At 39.7% G+C, this 21,041-nt stretch overlaps 1 protein-coding gene and 1 pseudogene across 1 annotated transcript in view; one reads left to right on the top strand and one right to left on the bottom strand.

The window, feature by feature from the left end:
• The first annotated feature begins 773 nt into the window (after window positions 1–773).
• On the top strand, window positions 774–897 carry LOC128353550 (uncharacterized; annotated as a pseudogene).
• Window positions 898–9,012: 8,115 nt separating this feature from the next.
• nav3 (neuron navigator 3) overlaps window positions 9,013–21,041 on the bottom strand; it is a 90,962-nt gene continuing 78,933 nt past the window's right edge. Inside the window, exons 20-31 of the mRNA XM_053313731.1 lie at window positions 19,371–19,524; window positions 17,346–17,532; window positions 14,851–14,948; window positions 14,668–14,763; window positions 13,773–13,941; window positions 13,310–13,545; window positions 12,583–12,737; window positions 12,370–12,441; window positions 11,603–11,799; window positions 11,237–11,355; window positions 10,411–10,614; window positions 9,013–9,365 (exon numbers count right to left, since the gene is read on the bottom strand). Of these exons, the coding sequence (XP_053169706.1) occupies window positions 9,246–9,365; window positions 10,411–10,614; window positions 11,237–11,355; window positions 11,603–11,799; window positions 12,370–12,441; window positions 12,583–12,737; window positions 13,310–13,545; window positions 13,773–13,941; window positions 14,668–14,763; window positions 14,851–14,948; window positions 17,346–17,532; window positions 19,371–19,524 (1,807 nt within the window). The 3' untranslated portion in view covers window positions 9,013–9,245. The remainder of the gene's footprint in view (window positions 9,366–10,410; window positions 10,615–11,236; window positions 11,356–11,602; window positions 11,800–12,369; window positions 12,442–12,582; window positions 12,738–13,309; window positions 13,546–13,772; window positions 13,942–14,667; window positions 14,764–14,850; window positions 14,949–17,345; window positions 17,533–19,370; window positions 19,525–21,041) is intronic.

The raw sequence follows: 21,041 nt of genomic DNA, 5'->3' as shown, positions 1-21,041 counted from the left end.
ACATTTTGAAGTATAATAGTTGTTAATGAAAGTAATATGTTAAAAACAAAAATCTAAGTAACAATTTCTATATCATGGTAATGATAGAGGGAAATGTGAATACTCATTGCCTCAGAAAAATGTATTGTCTGAAAAAATATATATTCCCTTGTTTTAACCGGTGTTACACCAAAATCTGTGACCGTCAGAAATGGTGACACTTCCCGTCCCACCATAATCTAATAGGAAATGTGTTGATTGTTGATACTAGTGATTGTTTACTATGCAGATAGGCTGTTAATTGGTAACGCAGCCTCTTGTAAAAAATAATACAAAACAATAATTGTACTTCCAGCATTATCCAACTACCAAAAAAATACTACTGCCAGAAGTGTGTGTGTGTGTGTGTATGTGAGTGTGTGTGTGTGTATGTGAGTGTGTGTGTGTGTGTGTGTGTGTGTGTGTGTGAGTGTGTGTGTGTGTGTGTCTGTATGTGTGTGAAGTGTGAAGGCTGAATTATGCTTCTACGTAACCTCCACGCCGTAACTACGCCAGTGCCCCGACGCCATCGTGCACCTTTCGAAGTTCTGTGTCTCTCCATCACGTCGTGTTTTGTCGCTGTGCAATTAGGTATATGTGGCTGATGGTATGGTGGTATCCACTATATGTGACGTGTATTATGTCTACAGTGAATAGAATGTGTGAAAAATTCCATTTTATTTCCTTCAATGACAAGGACAGGTATAACGGGCCCTGGCGTAGCTTTAAATGGGCTTTCTGCAGCCTGTTTCGTTGCTTACGGCCATACCACCCTGCCCTTAACACGCCCAATCTCATCTGATATCGGAAGCTAAGCCGGGTCGGGCTTGGTTAGTACTTGGATGGGAGACCGCCTGGGAATACCAGGTGCTGTAAACTCTTTCCTCTCAGCTGTCATGAGCCCACTAGTCTTGTCCAAACCTTTGACTGATAGACCTACTCTACATTACGTCCATAAGGTAACTTTATTTGCACCCGAAGGTAGATTCAGGTCACAGTTTAACTGATGATTTGGCTTCATCCACACAAAACAAACAGGTCAGACACAATAATATAATAACAGTAAAAAGGTAAGTGCTGGATCAAAAAAAAAGAGCATTTAAAACCATTGTAATAATGCTTCATAATGAATTAAAAAACAAACCAAAATAAATAAATGAATAAGTAAAAACTCATTACTTTAGTTTAATTAGGGGTGAGTTTTATTTATCTCTCTCATGGCTGATGGGACAAAGCTGTTTTTATATCGCTTTGTTTTGCATGCTGGGAGTTTGTATCTGCGGCCTGATGGAAGGGGCTGAAATTCCCTGTGTAGTGGGTGCGAGCCATCCTCTGTAGCTGCCTGGTATACAGGGACTGAGGTTCTCCTATCAGCCTACTAGACCATATGAATAAAATAAATAAAATACGTATACATATTCATAGGACTAGAGAGCAAGGAGTATTCCCAATACTGAACAACAGCCAAGAAGTGTCCTGGACAACAGCCATGTATTATAGTTTCAGATCTTCAGTATCAGTATCATTGTATCTTAATGTTTAAAATTTGGCATTTTGATTTTTATATTTTATTTTGTTTTGCTTTTTGATTATCTTTTTTTTCTTTCTCCCATCAATGTTAATTCTGTAACTAAATGTAATATCAAATGAAATATCAGGTATAACCTTACTTAGATGTAGGCTAATCAATGATCAGTGATTTTATGAGTCATCCACACATTGATCTCATCGAGGTAAGGCTATAGCCTTACTTAGAAGTAGGGGCTGTAGATGTACGTAGATGTAGACTAATCAGTTTTTGTGATTTTATGAGTAATCCACACATTGATCTCAACTTTTATTTTATTGCAGTGTGCAAAACTGTGTATTTTCTGCTCTGAAAAACTAAGACTTATGTTGTACTTTGTTATAATAACAGATATAACAGAAAAAAATAGATTTGACATGCGTATGTAAATGAAACTAACTACAAACAACTAATCACCATTTAGCAGGTAGGAAAAACATTTTATTTGTAGTATTTTTCATGTGCAAAGTCCCAAAAGTTTAGTGTGCTGGCATCAGACTCAAAACCACATCACATTGTTCTTTATGGGGTGGAAGTAAAGTCTTGTTCCTCTGGTGTCTTCACTCTTGACTGACCCACTCTGGATCATCCAATGGTATAAATATGACAGAACACACAAATCTGCTCTACTGGGTAACATTTAAAATCATAACACTTCAAGGACCAGTGTGTAAGATTAAGTGGAATCTAGCGGTGAGGTTGTAGATCACAACCCTTTCTTTCAAACATGTGGGAGCTGATTATACACTCATTAAAACACACATATGAATATTATTTTCCATTTCTGCCAATAGAGCCCCTGACATCTTAAACACTGGTCCTTAAACATAGTTATTTGGTGATTTTAGGCACAAAGTGATGAAGATGCTGCCACTTTTCAGTGAAATAATTAAATACTTGAATGTTCCTCTTCCTCACAGCAGCAACATGAATCCATCCATGTAGAAATAAAGTCCATATCAACTGGCAACATGTCACCATGAGAAAGAGTTCTGTGGTCAAAATCTTTGATGTGAAAGCAGGACGGCATTTGTATAAAACTTGCAGTCACAAGGTGCAAGTCCTAGAAACGTGGGGTGTGATGTCCAATGATGTTTAATTCAGCCAAAACTGGGTTAGCGTTCCTGATGCAGGGTAAGACCAGCACTCCATGTCTTCATGCTCCAGAGTCCAAAAGATGAATCCTTAACAAAAACAATCACATTTAAGACAAAATTCTCTGCTACAACATTAAGGTGACACTTAACAGAAAAAACATTGTACCCTGGTGAAATGTAGAATGTATACCGGACAACTTGTTTGCTGAAACCAATATATCTGTCATAGGTCAATATCACCTGATGATAATGGTTGACTGATATATCAGTCGGACTGTAGTGTACCATGAGGTGTTAATAAATTACACACCATCAGTGATTTTGCTATTTTATTCATTTGTGGTAGATATTTCTGTACAATCAGTGGTAGAAGTATTAATTATCATCAAAAGCAGGAGTCCACAACAGAGAGTTTTATTCACTTTCACTGCAGCATTTGTTTTACTATCTACCTCAAAACCTTTACTGTTTGTGAAAATGAAAAAAAGGGAGATTTCACTGCTTTTGTGCACAAAAGGGTGGAATGGAGAGAATGCCAAAATAGCTTGTCATTGATGCTCAGATGCCAGGTATCTGAGTTAAGGTGGGTCACACACTCTTACAAGATGACCAGGACATGAACTTACTTAAAATGAAACCATAGCATTTAACTAAATGTTGGTTTTGTTCGCTTTTCACTGACAAACCTTTTTTTAAAAGTCTGCATTCTGCTGGCAGACTTATGTAACTAAGTGGTTAGGGTGTATGCCTTTTACCTGCAAGGTGAGTGAGTGGTTTGACTTCAACAATGAACATTTATTGCATAACCTCCCCACCACAACAAGATTGTCCCACCCATATTTGAAATGCCTCTTACGCAAATGTCACTATAGTCTAGACATATTAGACCGGCTCATGGTTAAAAACCACTGGGTGTTAGTTTCTAAACTTTTTAACACAGACAGACAGGATCGCAGCAAATAGACAGCACATCAGTTTACAATGAGAAAAAATATAATAAAAGGTAAAATGATTAAATATTTGGGATTGTACATCAATTAAAAACAATTCAGTTGTATTATTTCCTGTCATTTTATCTTCCTCCATTTGTTACGTGTATGAGCTCATGAAGTAGTTTGAAAGTGACTGAACAGCGCCATCTACAGGCCGTGTGTCACTTTTAAGGTGGAACGGAACATTTGTTTGCAGTTTGTCAAATATGAGCACAGATAAACCCAGAGAACAGACAATAGTTAAAACTTCTATATAAATAAATAAATAAATTAACTGACATTATAATTGACTAATTCAACTCTCTATTACTTCATACTCACTAGTTTAGTATCTCCAGTAGCCGCCTTATGAATTTAAGGGCGTTAGTTAGCACAAACTTCTCACCTTTTAAGGAACCAGGAAATACATGAAGAAGAAAAACGCGATGTCAAACACAACGAACACCCAAAAGTCAAACCAGTAGGAGTGTTTCGGTAAAGACAGCGGTGCTCCTTTAGACTGAAACATTTTCATATCGTCTTGTTTGGACTCTGTCCCGGGAGTCGTAGCTGCTCCCATCTTTGCTGTATCCGGAAGTGAAGACGAAACGTCTTTTTCTTCTTTGAGGCCTATTGGCTATGGACAAACATCCAATTGACGCATTACCACCATCTACTGGTATGAACCAGAATGTCTAGTATTTACAATATTCATTAAAACATATCTTCTCATTAAAATGAGTCCAAGATACTGAAATAAGATCCTATAACACTAATTTATTGAGCTATTATGTTGGATATCTATTAAATTAAAGTGTACTTTCTGAGGTTTTTAACATGGTGGTCATAACACCTGGAAAAGCGCTATATAAATACAGTCCATATACATGCTCTCCTGTTTCTTCATGACAAATGTCAATTAAAAACCTTCCAACATTTGATTTATGTTTGTGTGTCTTGACATCTGTATACTAATTGTACTTTATTTCCAGTGAATACAGGACTTTTGACATTTAAAACTTCATGACTTATCTTTTTTTCATTCAGTTTGTGTCTAAAACAAAAACACACTAGATGTCGGAAAGACATCACCAAAAGTCTAGTACCCTAGTAAATATTGCAACTGTGATTAAACCTGTTTCTTTTCTACAAATGTATTTTCTACATAGTCCTATTTGTTGTATATACGAGAAAGTTTGAAGTATATTCAAATATGATCGATATGGAAATATAGAGATAGAAGAGATAATGAGGAAAAATAAGGTTTTTTCTTTAGAAACACACATCATATTTGAGACATTACATTTTTACTTCTGTCGACAGCTCTTTAATGAAGTAGTTTGAGCTTCATTCTGACAGACCAAAGTCCAGAATTTTACTGGGGACACTCAGATGAGATGGCAACACCAGCACATAAACCAGTCTCCACTGGCTTAATAGGGTGAAGTGAATACATTTAACACTCACCCTGGCAGAAATATCACTATATTGCAGCCAGTTATGTTCAGTGTCATGCTTACTGAAACTCTAATAGATATTGAACATTTAAGATTTGATTTGTTATTAAATTATTTTGGAAGTTTTCTGAAAGAACACTAACATTTTGAGACTCTGCATTCACTATTCTTCTTCTTATTCTTTTCTTACAAAAGTTACATGCTTGAAGTTATTCCAAAGATATTTTATACTGTGACTCAAGTTCCTATTTTGATATTTGCTTTTAGAAAAGGTACTTGAAATTGAGGACAGTTTTTGGCTGCTCTCAGTTTTTGATCCTTTTATCTTCCACAAAAAAAAAAAAACATCCATCCTCCAGATGGTCACATAGCACAAACAAAAAAGGACACAGTCAAAGACTTGGCATGTTGTTTGCTTGTGTGACACCAAATACCATTTATTAGGGCTTTACAAAGACTACAAAATCCTCCAGATGAGTTAAATCACTGTCTCTGTCTATTTACATGATATGTTACATACAAATGTACAAAATATAAAACATTTAAGGACAAATGTTTCACCCAAAAAGAAGAAAAAAACTTTCTCTCAAACCAGAGTAAATGCTATGGTCTTCAACTGAGATGTAACTGCAGGTGTACGTGGAAAAATTACCAGTTGATCATCAACACTATGGTGTACACTGTTAACTGTGTCATAGTTCTGCTAGCTCGGGATCTAATGGCCTACAACAGGAGTGTAGTGTAGCTGAGAGGGTGAAACGGGGGGTGTTTGCGCTCTGAATTTCTGTGAGATCAAAAGCTCAAGGTTTGATACATGGGTATAAGTCGGTTACCATGGTGACTACCCCCTTAGCATGCGACCGCACACCCTTGCAGACGGAAAGCTGGCTAGAGTTGGCCGGAAGTATGAGCAACCATCAGAGGCTTGGCTGCAGAGACACGTGTGAAGCCGAACACAGGTAGGATTGTAGAAGAGAGGATTGTCCTGAGGTTGTGACAATGTGACGTCTTGGTCTCCGATGTGTTTTTCTTTTTTTTGACTGACCAGTAGCACCTGTTGGTTGTGGGTAAATGTATACAGTACGGTGTCAGGTCAGCTTCGGTGCCTCTGGCAAGCCTAACGTGGCGGTAAGCTTGGATTTAAATGTCCAGAGAGGAAGTGCTTCTAAGGAATAACAGGCATTCCTAAAGACGGAGAGGATCCAGAGAATATTATGGCAGAATGGGAGAATACTGGAAAAGTGCCTATTATTCTTTTTTTTGTTCTGTGATTTTAGTGAGTTATAAAACGGATTCTTTACTGTACACCTTATGCCTCCTGCATAGGCAAAACATCCAATCACCACAAGACACACACCTGTTTCTGACAGAGTGTTGAGTTTTTGCGTTTCTTTTTTTTTCTTTCTCTCTCTCTGTCTTCAAAGTACAATAATTTACTCAGCGGGTTAAGCATATTGTAACATCAACAGGGCAGAATGCATCTTTGATTCACTGTGCAAGACTTAAGTATTTACAACCCACCCCGACCTCAAGTGTGCAAAACCAACCCACTCGTTTAAACAAAGAGAGGACAATCAAAATTCAAAATGGCTTCCGTCCAATACACGCATACATAAAGGTAAAGGTCTCTTCTTAATGCACCCCCCCCTTTTTAGTAATAATTAAAAAAAACAAACTCAAAACATGCTTGTCAGGCTAGAAAAGCCAAACAGTTTGGTTGTGCTCCTGTCAGTTCAAGTGAGCCCAGCTCAACTGGGCGAAAAAACTACCAACTAAAAAATACCCCATCCCCTTCTCTTTTTTTTTTAAATGATCTTTTTTTTTTACAATATTGGTCAGTTTTCAATTCAAATACAGCATCAACTCTTGTGTATGTCAGAAACGAGGGGGGTGGGGGCGGTTTTGGAGGAAGAGGGAGTGACAACAAACAGAACAGTTTTTTCCCCCCTGACTACAAGCAGCATCTTTAACATAGCAGGAAGCAGCTCATCATCATCATCATCGTCAACATCATCTTCCAACATTAACATCTTTTCTTCTCACTATAGCCGATGGGAGCAGGAGATGCCTCCCGTACTTTTGCACATTTAAGGCAGTGAGAAAGCACCAATATCATTGTTCCCTGGCCATGTAAAAATACTTCAGGTTTTTTTTGGTACCTTATGGATGTTAGATGGGTGCAGATGCTCAACACAAGGCTTTCTAATGAGCCTGTAAGCTTGCATCATTCAATTTAATACTACTGTTGATTGATCGAACAGTGTCGAGGCTTGTCTTTTTCTATCAGTGTCTGAATTTCCTTGTTAAAGGAAAACACCACCAAAAATGAGTCTCCAAGCAGGTTAAAGCAAAAATGCTGACGTCATCATTGCAATATATGCAAAACTGGAGAGTGACGTCAAGCTTCGAGGGAATTCCAAGAACAACTTAATGAAAGTTTATAACCATGGTCAGCTTGGCATTGCGATGTAAAGTCTGTTTGTGTCTGCGAATGTGTGTGTGTTGGTGTGTGTGTGCACGTTTGGCAGTAAATCAAAGGGAAACATTGGCACTTGTCCATTTTCTTCACAGTAGCGATGTGGCTGGATGACACACAGACAATGCGCTTTTTCTTTGTGCTTGTTGGCGTACAGGGCAGCGAGGAGCGGCTTGGCAGTGCCTGACACTGAGGAGGTTCAGGGTGGGAGACCAGCACCATGAGGCTCAACTGAGGGCAGGAGGAGTGTGTGTGTGTATATGTGTGTGTCAGTTTGCTATGAAAACGGAATTCTTTAGTAATCCCAGTGAGGCTGTTAGAGGTTTTTGCGAATGCGTTGACCATGTCATGGAGTTGCAACCTTGTCTGTGGACAATTTATGCTCAGAAAAAGTACAAACACCCCAAAAAAAGGTGATACAGATATACAGTAGATATAGAGACAAAATGTGTTCTTTAGCCCTGGACTCTACTTTAGAACAGTAACTTGTGAGGAGCTAGTTTAGTTAACCAGGACAAACAGCTGGTTTTTGACGTTATTAAAACACAGAATGACTCAGATGGATCTGCAGTGAGTCTAATTTATATGTAAAGAAACAATCAACTGTTCAAAGCCACTTTTTTTAAGAGCGAAGAGCCTCCAATATGGCCACCAGAGGGCACTGCATCACCTTAAACGTTCTACAGCAGTGGTTCTCATACACATTCTGTAATAAAACATCTAAAGCCCCATCATCAAATAGGGGTCCATGTTCTAATTTGTGCCATTTAGGGGTGATTTGGAAAAAGAGATCCACTGTTGTTACTCGCCTCCCTCAGGGGGTGGGGTCAGAAGTGGTGGAGATACAGTGCCTTGCTGAAGGACACTTTGGTCACTCGGGGGCACTTGAACCAATTAAAGCCTCTGATTAAAAGGAGTGTCTCCCCCTCCTCCTGCTGCCTGTGTGTAAGTGCGTTTGTGTACGTGAGTGTATGTGTGTCTGTGAGAAGCACCTCTGTAAACAAGGAAAGACATAAAACAACAGAATCGGCCCCCTCCCTCTTCCCACCCCCGATACTCCCCAACTGTAAACATCTGAAGATATAACTGGGATTGAAAAAAAAAAAAAAAACCCAAAAGAAATCCAGTTGTGTCAAACCCTCTGCTTTCTTTCGTTTCTTGGACACTTTAGAGATTGACGCCCAAAGTTAGAAATAATGGAGCGAACAGCGGCTCATTATCGTGAGCACTAATGTGATTACTCCTTAGAAGTCAACTTCAGAGGAACTACTGTCCCTTATCAGACACGCCCCACCTACACATATATGAAAAGTTACATCCTAAAATGTTATACACACACTAAAAAAAATGAGCTAATTTCACTGTCTGAGGTCTGTAAAATAGAACCGTCTAACTTGTATAATTGGTTAGGATGCTCGTTGGCTACTGCCCTTTAAAACATGATAATTTGATTAATATTGCACCATTCTTATGTAAAAATGTGTTTTCTTTCTCATGGGAGGGTGGTGGTGTATCACTTTTGGATAATAAAACTTTTCATATATCATTACATCTGTGCACTGTGGGGGTGTCTGGTAGTGATGGAGGTTCAAAGGTTCCCGTGGTCTCCTGGTTTCAGGATTTCAAGGATGTGATGTCTCCTGGCGAAGCTCCTTGGTCTCACAACGCAGACTCCAGCGAAGAGTCCAGCTGGTCGTCATGGTGACTGGTGCTGTCGCTGTCGCAGCTCTGCGTGCTGGAGTAGTTCGCAGCCTCCTGCAGCCTTAGAAGCATGTTCATCTGCAAACGCCACAAAACACACTTTAATAAGAGAGATTGAGGATGTGGATGATGTGGGGGGTTTTTGGTTTATTTTGTCTACATATGAGTAAAAATTGTAGTTAGATGTATTTTTATATATGGTTAGTTTAGACTGCAAAACTTAACATCTCCAGGCTTATTCAAGTAAAACAGTTGAGAGGTTTAGACGGGAAAAACTGCCAAAAAGGTTGTAAACCACCGATTGAGACTAATCTTATAGAAATACTCATGTGTGAGAAATGCTATGAGGAGTGACTTAAACATAAGTCACATTAAGTCTAATGATTCACAAGCTTTACTTTCTATATTTTACATGTGATAAAATACACTTTTAAAATGTTGCTACAAGTCTTCACAACAAAACTGCACAAAGTCTCATCTGTGTGACAGAGCTAATGGTCTAAATAATGCAGAGGTGCTGCTGCAATCTGGCACATTGCTTCAAGTGTTCCTACAATGAGCCTTTGCACACCTGCACATTAAAACTGGGCACGCCTGGGCACACACACGCACATGCACACACATACAACCACACACACATACGCACACACACACTTGCGAAATCAAGTCAGTCGTTTTTGGATGACTAACCTTTAATTCTTCCTGGGTTGCAATAACCCAACAAATGGAAATTAATTCTCTCCCTCCCTCTCTCTACTCTCCCTGAGAAGTTCAGTGTATGTGTGTGTGTGTGTGTGTGTGTGTGTCTGTTTCCACATTTGGCAAGATGGTATCACCTCGCTACTTTTATTCCTCTTCCTACTGCTTTCTTAATTTGTTGTTGTATTTTTCACTTGGCAAAAGCCATAGCAATGCTTGTTTGAGGTTTCTATGGAAACCAGCAGCCTTGATTTGTTAAAATTGCACCATGAATATAGAAACATATTAGAATGACTGAATTAAAACATTAACCCCAGGTCACAGTTTAAATGAATCTGTGTTTGGTTATTTAAAATCTGTTATCCACTTGTTACATCTTTTCAAGTCTTAAATGCTACACTCATGTGTTTGATGTCTTTCTTACCAGCGGGTCTCCCTCTGTGTCGCTCTGAGACACCTGCTTGGACGACGCTCCCTCCTTGGACGAGCTGTAGCCGTCGTAACCAACGTCCTCCGGCCTCAGCTGGAGCAGCGACTGGCCTTCCTGCTGGAGTGCGGCGGCGTTCCACGGATACGTGTCGTTCACCCACTTGGACGGATCCTCCCATGCGGCTCTTTTGCCGTACAGCTGCAAAGGGAAGAAGACATGAGTAAAGAAGAAACCCTATGTGAGTGTTTTAACTTATATGGAGACATTTAGGGTTGAAAGACTGCTCTGTATTTTCATGAATCTAATTCTGATGATCTAATCTAGTTTTAATCACACACTGTATGTGCTTCTTGTGACTCGCAAAAGAAGTGTGTGCAGTGAAATAAAAATCAGAGGGTGAATTTTATTATCTTCTCAGTTTCATTACTTGTGTCGTAACATTTAAACAGCCGTGCAGACACAGTGGTGCGTGGCAATAATGGCTCAGCAGAAGGAGAGCAGAGTGCCATCCAGCTATAGTAGTAAGTATAGTATAGTAATCATTTTTGTCCTGAAGTTGACCTTTTTTATTTTATAAATTCATGCATTTTGTTTATTTAGATTTTGTTGCATCAACACACTACATTATTGTTATTATATAATAATTTGAAACATCTAAGATAAATAATTCAAGGGTTCTGGTTCTTTCTTTCTTATAGTAATACTGTACATACAGTATATCTACTGATAACAGCAGAGATTTAATACCATATTTTTTGTAATTACTTTGACTGTTAATCTAGATCTAATGTTATTTAAGGTTTAAGGTGTTATCACTTACCTGAAGTCCTTCCCTGACAGCCTCCAGCAGGTAGGGCACCAAGGAGTAGTTCCACAGGTCAGTGAACCAGACCCGAGAGCCCTCTACATCCATAGGGCAGGACAGGAAGAGACGGGGGCCTGTAGGGATCAAGAGCCCAGATGATGAGTGTTTGGTGGTTGGAAGATGGATTATAGACTGTGAGCATCACACACTCACTTAGACTTTTAATTCAAGTAATTAAAAGCGGTTCAGTAACTCTGAATGTTTCATTCACTAATGTCAATATGAATGTGCTTAGACAGACAGTGGGTACACCGCACAAGCTTCAGTGTTCTGTGTGATTGAGTGCGTGTGTGTGTGCGCGTGAATGAGAGCGATACTGACCAATGGTGACATCAGACGAGCTGTGTGCCTCCAGGAAGCTGTTGAGGTGCTGCCAGGTCTTAGGGATCCAGTCAATGATCTTAATCAGGTCATTGCTGCGCATGTTCTTATTGATCTCTGTCTCTATCAGCTTCCGCCGCAGGAAGCGACCCAGGAAACCTTTGACCGGCTCAGTGTGGTTGGTGCACAGCACCCACCTACGACAGGACAGATGATCAATGGTGTAATTAGAGCAGCGGGAGCTAATAAAACAGCTCACCGCTCCATCAGACGTCTCATCATCACAGCAGCTCATATTAAAGATGATGTGACTTGTGCCATTTCAGTATAAAGAGTTTTTGGCTTATTTCACTTCACTGTGATGATTCACATTAAATTAATGTCTGGCCCATGATAAGCTTTCACTAATGACTTTATATTTGCCAAATCATCAGCTAGTCAAACAAGCCAAGCACAAATGATCCTCACTTATTGTCTATTCATTTTCATTTAACAAGGATAATTATCCAAGAAATGCAATTACAGCACTCGCTCTGGAAAAAAAAGTTTATGGTTTACAATCTGTAAGATACTACATGCAGAGAGCTAGAATCACATTATCAGACAAGTGACATGATGCAAAGCAAATAAAACTTAAATGAGCTTTCTCTGTGGAACTGATAACACTTGTACATATTACAAGAAGAATATTTTAAACACAATATGAAGAGCAACTTAGAGTAACACAATATTTTGAGATCAAGAGACATTCCAGTGCTGTCACAAACCTGAAGTTGTGGTGTAGCTCAAGGTTAGGAGAAGAGGAGACACCCTGGTTCATGGTCCCAATAACATAAGGACTAATGGAGACAAAGAAGACAAGATCCATCAGTACTCAGTTACACGATTGACTTTGATTCTAATGTATATCTTCCTTGGTTTTAGCTACTAGTCACCAAAAACAACAATAAAATTGGGAGAGAGGAAAAATCTTGACTCACCATTTGTGGTACTTGCAGTTGAGGAAGCCGTTGAATATGTCGCTGAGGGAGCCAATATGGTGCAGGTTGTCCAAGATGACCACAGTGGGGAGCTCTGTGTCTGTCTCCTCTGAGTTACACTGCTCTGCCAGGTTGGACAGGTACTGTCGCAGGTCCTGGACAAGGAAGCATTAACAGCTTGTAATGTGGATGATAAAGGACTTGAAATGTTTGATCAAACTTACAATAAGGTGCAGATCTGAGACTCTGCTTCTTTTTTATTTAAGTTGAACTGTAATGATTAAAATTTAAGCTAAAAACAAATGAAAAAGCATCGATCAGTGATGAATGTCACATTCTGGTGCCCATTATTTAAATGCTAGGATGTTTTTCTTCAGGGATGATCAAAAACATGAGAGGCAAATGTCAGATTGTTGAGTCAGTCCTTCAGAAACAAGGCCTTTTTTTCTAGAACTGCAATTTTGTACGAGCATTCAGTAATCATACAGGGAAAACTGTAAAACAGAAGAAGAAGAGGACCCCAATTTCTGCATACACAGTAGCAGAAAAAAGACCAAAATGCAACGCAACCTGTCATCTTTGAAGATCTGAAGAAATATCTGCATGTGATATACAAAATCCCTTCATTTGTCACAAGGAAAGAAAAAATGTATCCAGCTACCTGCATACATCATGATCAGAAGATAAAGGAGCAAATGGCTCCCACTCCCAAACTCTCCTTCCCTACCTTGCTGGAATTCTGGTCCACGTTGAAGCTGGCCAGGTTGTGCTCCGTCACCCTCTGTCCCATTTGGGAGATGATGAACTCGGCTAGCTTGGCAGCCATGAAGGACTTGCCGGTGCCGCTGGGTCCTGAGAGGATGATGCGACGATGCTCCATCAACAGGTTGAGGTACCGCTGGATGATGGGCTTTGGAATGAGCGTGTCGAACACCAGGTTGTCAATGCTGTTCTCCCTCAAACCTAGGATGAGGAAGGAAGGGGTGGAGGAAAGTAGATGTAAAAATTTCAATGTGAATATTTCAAGACCAGTTGATGTCCTTACAAACAAGCGTTCAATAAAGCACTTTGCATATTCTACTATACATTCATATATCTCACAGTCCAAAACTCTTATCTTAAAAATATAAACCAGGTTTCTACATCAGCTCTAATCCTGAAATAGAAACTCTGTCTCCTCGCTGTCGTACCTTTGAGGTTGACCTTGATGACATTGTTGTCGCCCACCAGGTAGCCGCACGGCAACAGCTCAGGCACTTCAGAGGCGTGGGAGCGAACCACATCGCCCATCTTGTAGCAGACTATGCTCTCTGAGCTCAGACCCAGGCTGGTCAGGGGGTCCACCCGAAACACATACTCCTGCAGGAGCGGGAGGGGAGGGAGGGAGTTAGACGTGCTTAGATGTAAAGATGTAATGCTATTCTATGGTCTAACATAATTTTAAATAGACTGTGTGTCTGTGTATGTAGATTCAGGAATGATGCAGCTTTGCACATTTTTAGAATGAACCCCGATCAACTAAGTAGCTGAACATTATAGGTGTACTCACGATTCAACAACAATAACTTGGACATAGACGTTTCAACAAGTTAAACCAAAGATGTGGCTTATTACATTTAAGTTTCACACTAATATTGCATTTAGATGAGCCAGTTCCTCGGCTGTGGTGTTGTACAGGGCTCAATGGCGTAGTTTATTGACATATCTAAATGTAGATGTAGAGTCATTGTTACACCTGTGATGTTCCTGCTAAGACGAGTCAAACATCTGCTGTGGAAAAAAAAATATTTTGTGCCTAAATGAGCAGCTGTGGCTCAGAAGGTGGAGCGGTCATCCACTAATTGGAAGATCCTTGGTTTGATTCCTCCGGTCCACATGCTGATGTGTCCTTGGGCAAGATACCTAACCCCAAATTGCTCCCGATAGCTGTGCCAACAGTGTATGAATGTGTGTGTGAATGGGTGAATGTGACTTGTAGTGTAAAAGTGCTTTGAGTGGTTGAAAGACCAGAAAAGCGCTATATAAGTACAGTCTATTTACCATTTACAATGACTGACCTGCATTAACCAGCTACAGTCTGCTTACCTTGAAGAGGCGTCTGATGACCCCATCCAGGACGTCCCACTTGGTTTTCCCACTCACACCTATAGAGCCAATCAGGTACTGCTGGCTTTGTGTTCCCTGCAGAGTTAAATCAATCAAAACGCATGAGTCAGAATAAATAAAGATAAAACAAGACAAAATAACCTGAACTCATCATCCACTAACCTTGGTGGTTTTCAGCCCGCTGTTGATGGTGACCACTATCCGCACACTCCGGCCTTCTTTCCGCAGGTTGCCCTCGTAGCTGTCGTCTAGCAAAATATCTAAAAACAAAACCAACTTTAATCATTCAGAGGTTTGATTCATTACAAACAAACTTTCGCTCTGCTTGCTGGCGAATACTCATAAGCTGGAAATGGACAAACAGTAGACTACAGTAAAAGATAGCTAATGAGTTTCTTTCATGTGATAATTACTTTCACATTTAATCAATGTTCTCATACAGAGTGAGTGAGTGCAAGGAACAAAAATGTAAGAATAACTGTGTGAGGAAATGAAAGATTGTTCAATATGAGGGAGAATTTTTATACACAGAATAAAAAGTCAATTCAACAGGAAGAGGTTCATTTGAGGTATTTGCTGAACAGTTTACTAGCTCGTTTGTGACTGTCTATATGATACAAACAATTGCTGTGCTTTCTGATTTTTGTCTGGATTAGTTCATTAAAAAACAACTAAGTAACCAAGAGAAAAGACAGAACAAGAAATAAATGACTTGATGACCATAGAGTATATTTTAACCATCAGCGCAAACACATTTATATGAAGCCCTTCTTTACTGTCGGTCACAGACCCTCAAGGCCAGCTGCTGACAGAGCTGTTTCTCTGGCTGTCAGTTCTCTAATATCACAAAACTTGGGAAACTCAAGTGTTGAGTAAGCATAATAAAGCACAGCGACACACTATCACTGTGCAACATCTGGTATAGACTAGAGTCTAATAGAAAAGCATCTACTCCCAGTTTATTGTTTCCATCGCTGTGCCAACATTTCATGGTCATCTCTCTCAACTGATAAAAGACTCAGGCTCAGCTTGTTGAATTTAAAAGGAACCCAGACTATCAAAACGTTGGCATCAACTAAACCAATGTGATATAAAAACACTTTTGGTGTCTTGGTTTTTTATAAAATTGGAAAAAATAATTTGACTCATATGTCGCCATTGTTGTTTACGTCGCAATGCAGTCTGGGTATTTTTGTAGGGGAGAGCAATCATAGCGTATTAAGACATATCTTAATAGTCGGGGTTCTTTTAAGGACTTCAACTTTTCAACCAAGGTCAAAATGTTCAACTTTACCACAGCCACTTACGGTCTCTCTAAATTGTCACTCTCTCTATCTGACCAACTTTAAGTTTTTTTTAATTTAAACTTGCAATAACATGTTTTCTTCCACCAGGGGGCAGCAGAGAAAAGCCATGAACACAACACTGACATACTGTCATATCACCATTTTAGGCAAATGTGTCAGCAAACTGTTGCTTGTATCCACATCCAGGAGACATGAAGCAACATTAGCATTCATTTGGAGTTGTGTTTCTCGCCACCTGATAGATATAATATGTTAGTCACTACCTTTATCTATCTGCTGTTTGCTGGACAGGAACTGCAGAATCAGGTTATAATTCTTTGAGTTTTACATAAAAGTAGTCATGTAATCCATTATTAATATAAAGTACATTGGTTTTTTATCAATTTATAACTATTAGAGACAACTAATACAATAGATAACAGCAGCAACACATTTTTTGTGGCTATGTTTCAGCTTTGGGCAAGTTTGATGCCACCTTTAACCTTTGGCAACAAGTCTCTGCTACACCACCACTAACTCCCATCCTATGTCTTTCCTCATTCTCTTTTTCCCCATTCTCCATTTTGGAAAGGGAAGTGTGGGGGGGTACTTTGTATTCGTCATTTGCATTCCCTTTGCTGAGGGCTCTGTGTTGGGGTGATAACGGCCCGTTGGCCCACTCGTCTTCCCACGCGTCACTGCTCTCAGCTCATCCCTCCGTCAATTAACGAGGGTCCGCGTCCTCGGAGAGAGCTGCGCCTTCTATGTTAATTATAGGAGGAGTGAGAGGGACAAACTCTTTCCCTTCTCAAACGGAGCAGGCCTGGAGAGATTTTCGGCATGTCCGCAGTAGAGAGCAGCTATTTCATCATTCCACGCAGCTCTTCTGGATCATTTCTCTCTGCAAACACTATTCTCTCACATTTACTGAGGCAAGTATGTAGGGAGCTAATCCAACTTGAAAAAAAAGAAAAAAAATCCTGCCCTGAGAGTTACTGCAGACTATAAACTGTGTCCTACGGCTTAACACAACACAAGAACATGGCACTTACAATGCCATGGTTGGAAGTTTAATTTTCAATGGCTGAATATACCTCTTTGTAAGAAAAAGAGAAACAACTTGTCCTCCTAAAAACTATAAAATGTTTGTGGGGGGTTATTACACACTTCTGTTGAATACCGAGTCCTGATTGGCCAGTGAAGGCATTCTGAGCTGTATTATTTTTGGTTTGTGGGGACTCACTTCCACCACTCTCTCACAGTTACTGCTCTCACTGCTTAGAACAGACTGCGGGCCGTTAACACTGATTTACACCAATTTGACACTTGAGATCGACATGGCGCGGACACCAGCTCTGACACTCAACTGACCTGACATGATGGTGTCGGTGATGTTGAGGTTATTGAGCGACAGCCCCAGGGACTGGCGAGAGGAGGACGAGGATGTGCTGGAAGTCTCGGATGGCGGCCGGGCCGTCTTGATGGGCGTGGCCGTTGGCGTGGCGTTGCCGCTGGACTTGAGACGGTCGTTCTCCGCTTTCAGCGTCTCGATCTCATTCTGTTCAGTGAGAAAAAGATTAGAAATTAAAATTGAAGAATTGTACTTAACTATTACATCAGTTCAACTGCGCAATAACAATATCAAACTCAGGTATAATTACCATTCAACACCAATATTACTCTTGTACATAATGTTACTGATAATGATAATGTTATATTTTTTTACTTAGTATTAATTGTTCTATTTTTGCTATACACTTGCTGCTGCAATACTGTAAATTTCCCCACCGTGTTGTATTGTATCTTATCTTACTTTGTGGAATGCTTTCATTTTACATTCACAGAGGAATATAATGGGCCCAAATTCTCAGTGTCCTTGAGATTTCCCTTAACATTTACAAATTTGACCTGAAATAATGTGTTTAACGTCAAAATGATTGGATTCAAAGTTAAAGTAGCCTAAGAAATGTGAAACTTCCCTTTACAATTGTAAACAGAATGATTGCACAATTGTGCAATCATTCTGTTTAAGCCTATTATTAATTAACTTATTAAATTTACTTATTATTTATTATTAATAAAACCTTGAAGAAGCAGAAAAATATGCAGCAGCAGAAAAATATGCCACAGCAACACAAACCACTGCATAAAAAATACTAAAGTAACTGATCAAGTAATTTAGAATGGATACTATACGGCTTTATATTCACCAAGTACATCTAGGGTGAAATAAAAGACTAAGTGATATTAGAGCTTTAAAACTGCTCCTTAAAGCTGTGAGTGATTCAGCATAAGATAGGTAACCACACACTGGTACACACACTAACAGAAACTGCATTCAAAGCCTCTGATAACATTGGGTCATAGTCTGTTCAAACAGCAAACGGTCATTTCCCTGCATTCAGTCTAGCCACTGGTGTTATTCTCCATCAGTATTATTGGAATTATGAGCTGTAAAGCGGCTTTTTGATCTTCAAGGCTCTCTTTGTAGTGTAAGACGAGTCTCAGATAAGGAGCCTTACATGATCCCCAGATCTGAAGGGAGACTATAGGCTCCTTCAGACGAGGCAATCCACATCCGCAAAGATCCACTTAACCGAGGCGTTTATGGTGATAGGCGATATTCTTTTGAACGTGTGCTTCTTTTAAAGAATGAAATGACGCAGCCTTATACTTTGAACTGATGGGTGACTTTTCATTGCACTACATAAATAGGAATAAAATAATAAAAAATAAAAAAAACATCTATTTGCAGTGGGGAAACTTTTCTTTGTATATTTTTATTCAGCTTCATTAACAATGAAACAAATCCACTTTGCCTACTTGGAACATGCTTACCTTTTAGAGTATATTTAGGACTGAGAAGACAAACTCACTTAATTGCTTATTTTTAGCTGACACAGCATGCTGCTTCAATGTGCTTTGTAATAGCTGGAACTCTAATTAGCAGGCTTTAGAATCCTATTACTCATTATTTTTTGTGTTATATATCATGTATTGACCAAAGCTGCTCTGTAGAATGTTCTTTAAAACAAATACAAAGTTTCTGTTCACACTCATAATAACAATAATACTATAAGAATAAAGTTGTGTTATTTGAGCCTTAGCTAAAAAACAACTGTAGGACAACCAAAAGTGTTTTTTTTCTCCATGAGATGCCTCTATCTGAGCCTCTAGAGAGACTTCCTGTATGAAACTAACAGCGAGACCAGAACTGAAGCTAAGTTTAATATTTAGATTCGACCGCCACATTCACATTCACACCACATGTTCTTCCAACAAATGGCCAATCCTGCATGCTGCTCCAGTTTGACCTGAATGTCAAACATAAATAGACGCCAGCAGGTCAGCCAGCACAAGCTCTGACCTGCGTTTAACCGGCGAGCGCAGCCTCACCTGCATGCGGTTCATGGCCTCTCGGATCTGGTCCAGGTGATGGGCGGAGCTGAGCGCCTCCAGGCGGATGTCTGTCAGCTTGAGCTCCTTCTCTCTCAGCTCGTTCTTCAGCTGCAGGATGATTTCAGCCTCGGCCTCGGTGCATTCACACAGCCTGCAACCCGGGATTACACATGGGGAAGAGGAGGAGGAGGAGGAAGGGGGGTCATCTTGAGGGTTATACCAAACACATTAACACACACACACTTTATCTGGATCGAAAAATACACACTTAAAGGAAGCAAGAGAGCTGAAGTTTAGAGGGAAGCTGGAGTCAGTGAAGAAAGCTGCACAGTACTGTATTGAATGGGGGTAGCGGGGCATTTGGGACAGCGAATCCTTCCCATTTACACTAGTCCATAAGGGGGAAACTATTTTTTTTCAGCAAATCCGATACTGTAAGTCAAACATATATTGCAGTTATGGTTGAATTTGCATATCTAAAGAGCATGTGTAGTGTGGGATCTTCAGTAGGTGCATCATTACAGCAGAGATTCAGCTATTTCCACCAACAGCAGGCAGATATTTAAAACAGTAACTCAAGTCATAACACAACAGGAATGTGTCATACTCATGTAGTTCACTGTGTCATCTTAAATTTAAAAAAATCCACATGCTTTTCTTCTGACAAAACCACGTCAGATTCCTTTAAAACAGTATTTATCTCAGCAGGTGCCACACAGCACAGCAGATGTGCACAGAATGTACTCACATGCTTCAAATGGCTACTTCCTGTCCCTTCTGCAGTGACGCACAGCCACAATTTACTCTGGCATGACTGAGAGAATGATTACTGCTTGTCCTTGTCACCCATTATTTAGCCTATAGTGATCATTTTTCATAAAACTGAGAAAAGGTCCTGGTTTTGTTTGTGTGTGCCGGTGACGATCCATCACCTCTGACATGCCAGGTGTTTTGTTTTTAAGGCATTAAAATGCAGGAGAAAGTCACACCAACACCCCCCCCCACTACACACTACACACTCCCCTCGGAGCATGCCAGGTGCCTGTTACCGAGATCTGTGCTTGTAGACCACATGACCGTTTTGCTTTTTCTTTGTCGTCCAAATCGGGGAGGACTTGCTATCACAAAAGCACTTGCTACAGCAGGCGGAGAGACGTTACAGAAAAAGGATGAACGGGGAGGCCGGAAGAGAGATTAAAGAAAAAGTGAGGTGAGGATTTACAAACATATGTAAAGAAGAAAAAAAACAAATTGTGACTTACAGAAGGAATGTCATGCATATAGAGGTCCGTTACAAATAAGGGTTGGCAAGGTGAGCAATTCAAAAATATCTTAAAAAATAGTTTTAAAAGCAGCATTGGGTGTGTTAAAATTGGTTTTATATCATTTAAAATGACATTTACACCATTTTTTACCAAACGTAAGACTGAATGCTCCTGAAAATGTCAAATGGTGTAACCACAAAAGAATGATAAATATTCAATATTTTATCCACTTACAGTGTATTTAAGTGCACTTAAACAAATAATAACTTCATTTAACCCTCACATACTGTTCATATTTCTGACTCATGAGTCATCTATACAGCAACACATTCAGTCAGTCGTTAATGTTAATTAATCCTTCTGTTTGATTAAAAAGACATTCACAATCACTATTGTATGGTCC

The sequence above is a fragment of the Scomber japonicus genome, chromosome 23 (assembly GCF_027409825.1).
Source record: "Scomber japonicus isolate fScoJap1 chromosome 23, fScoJap1.pri, whole genome shotgun sequence".
Classification (NCBI taxonomy): Eukaryota; Metazoa; Chordata; class Actinopteri; order Scombriformes; family Scombridae; genus Scomber; species Scomber japonicus.
The sequence above is the reverse complement of the archived record's forward strand: the minus strand, read 5'-3'. Positions and strand labels throughout refer to the sequence as shown.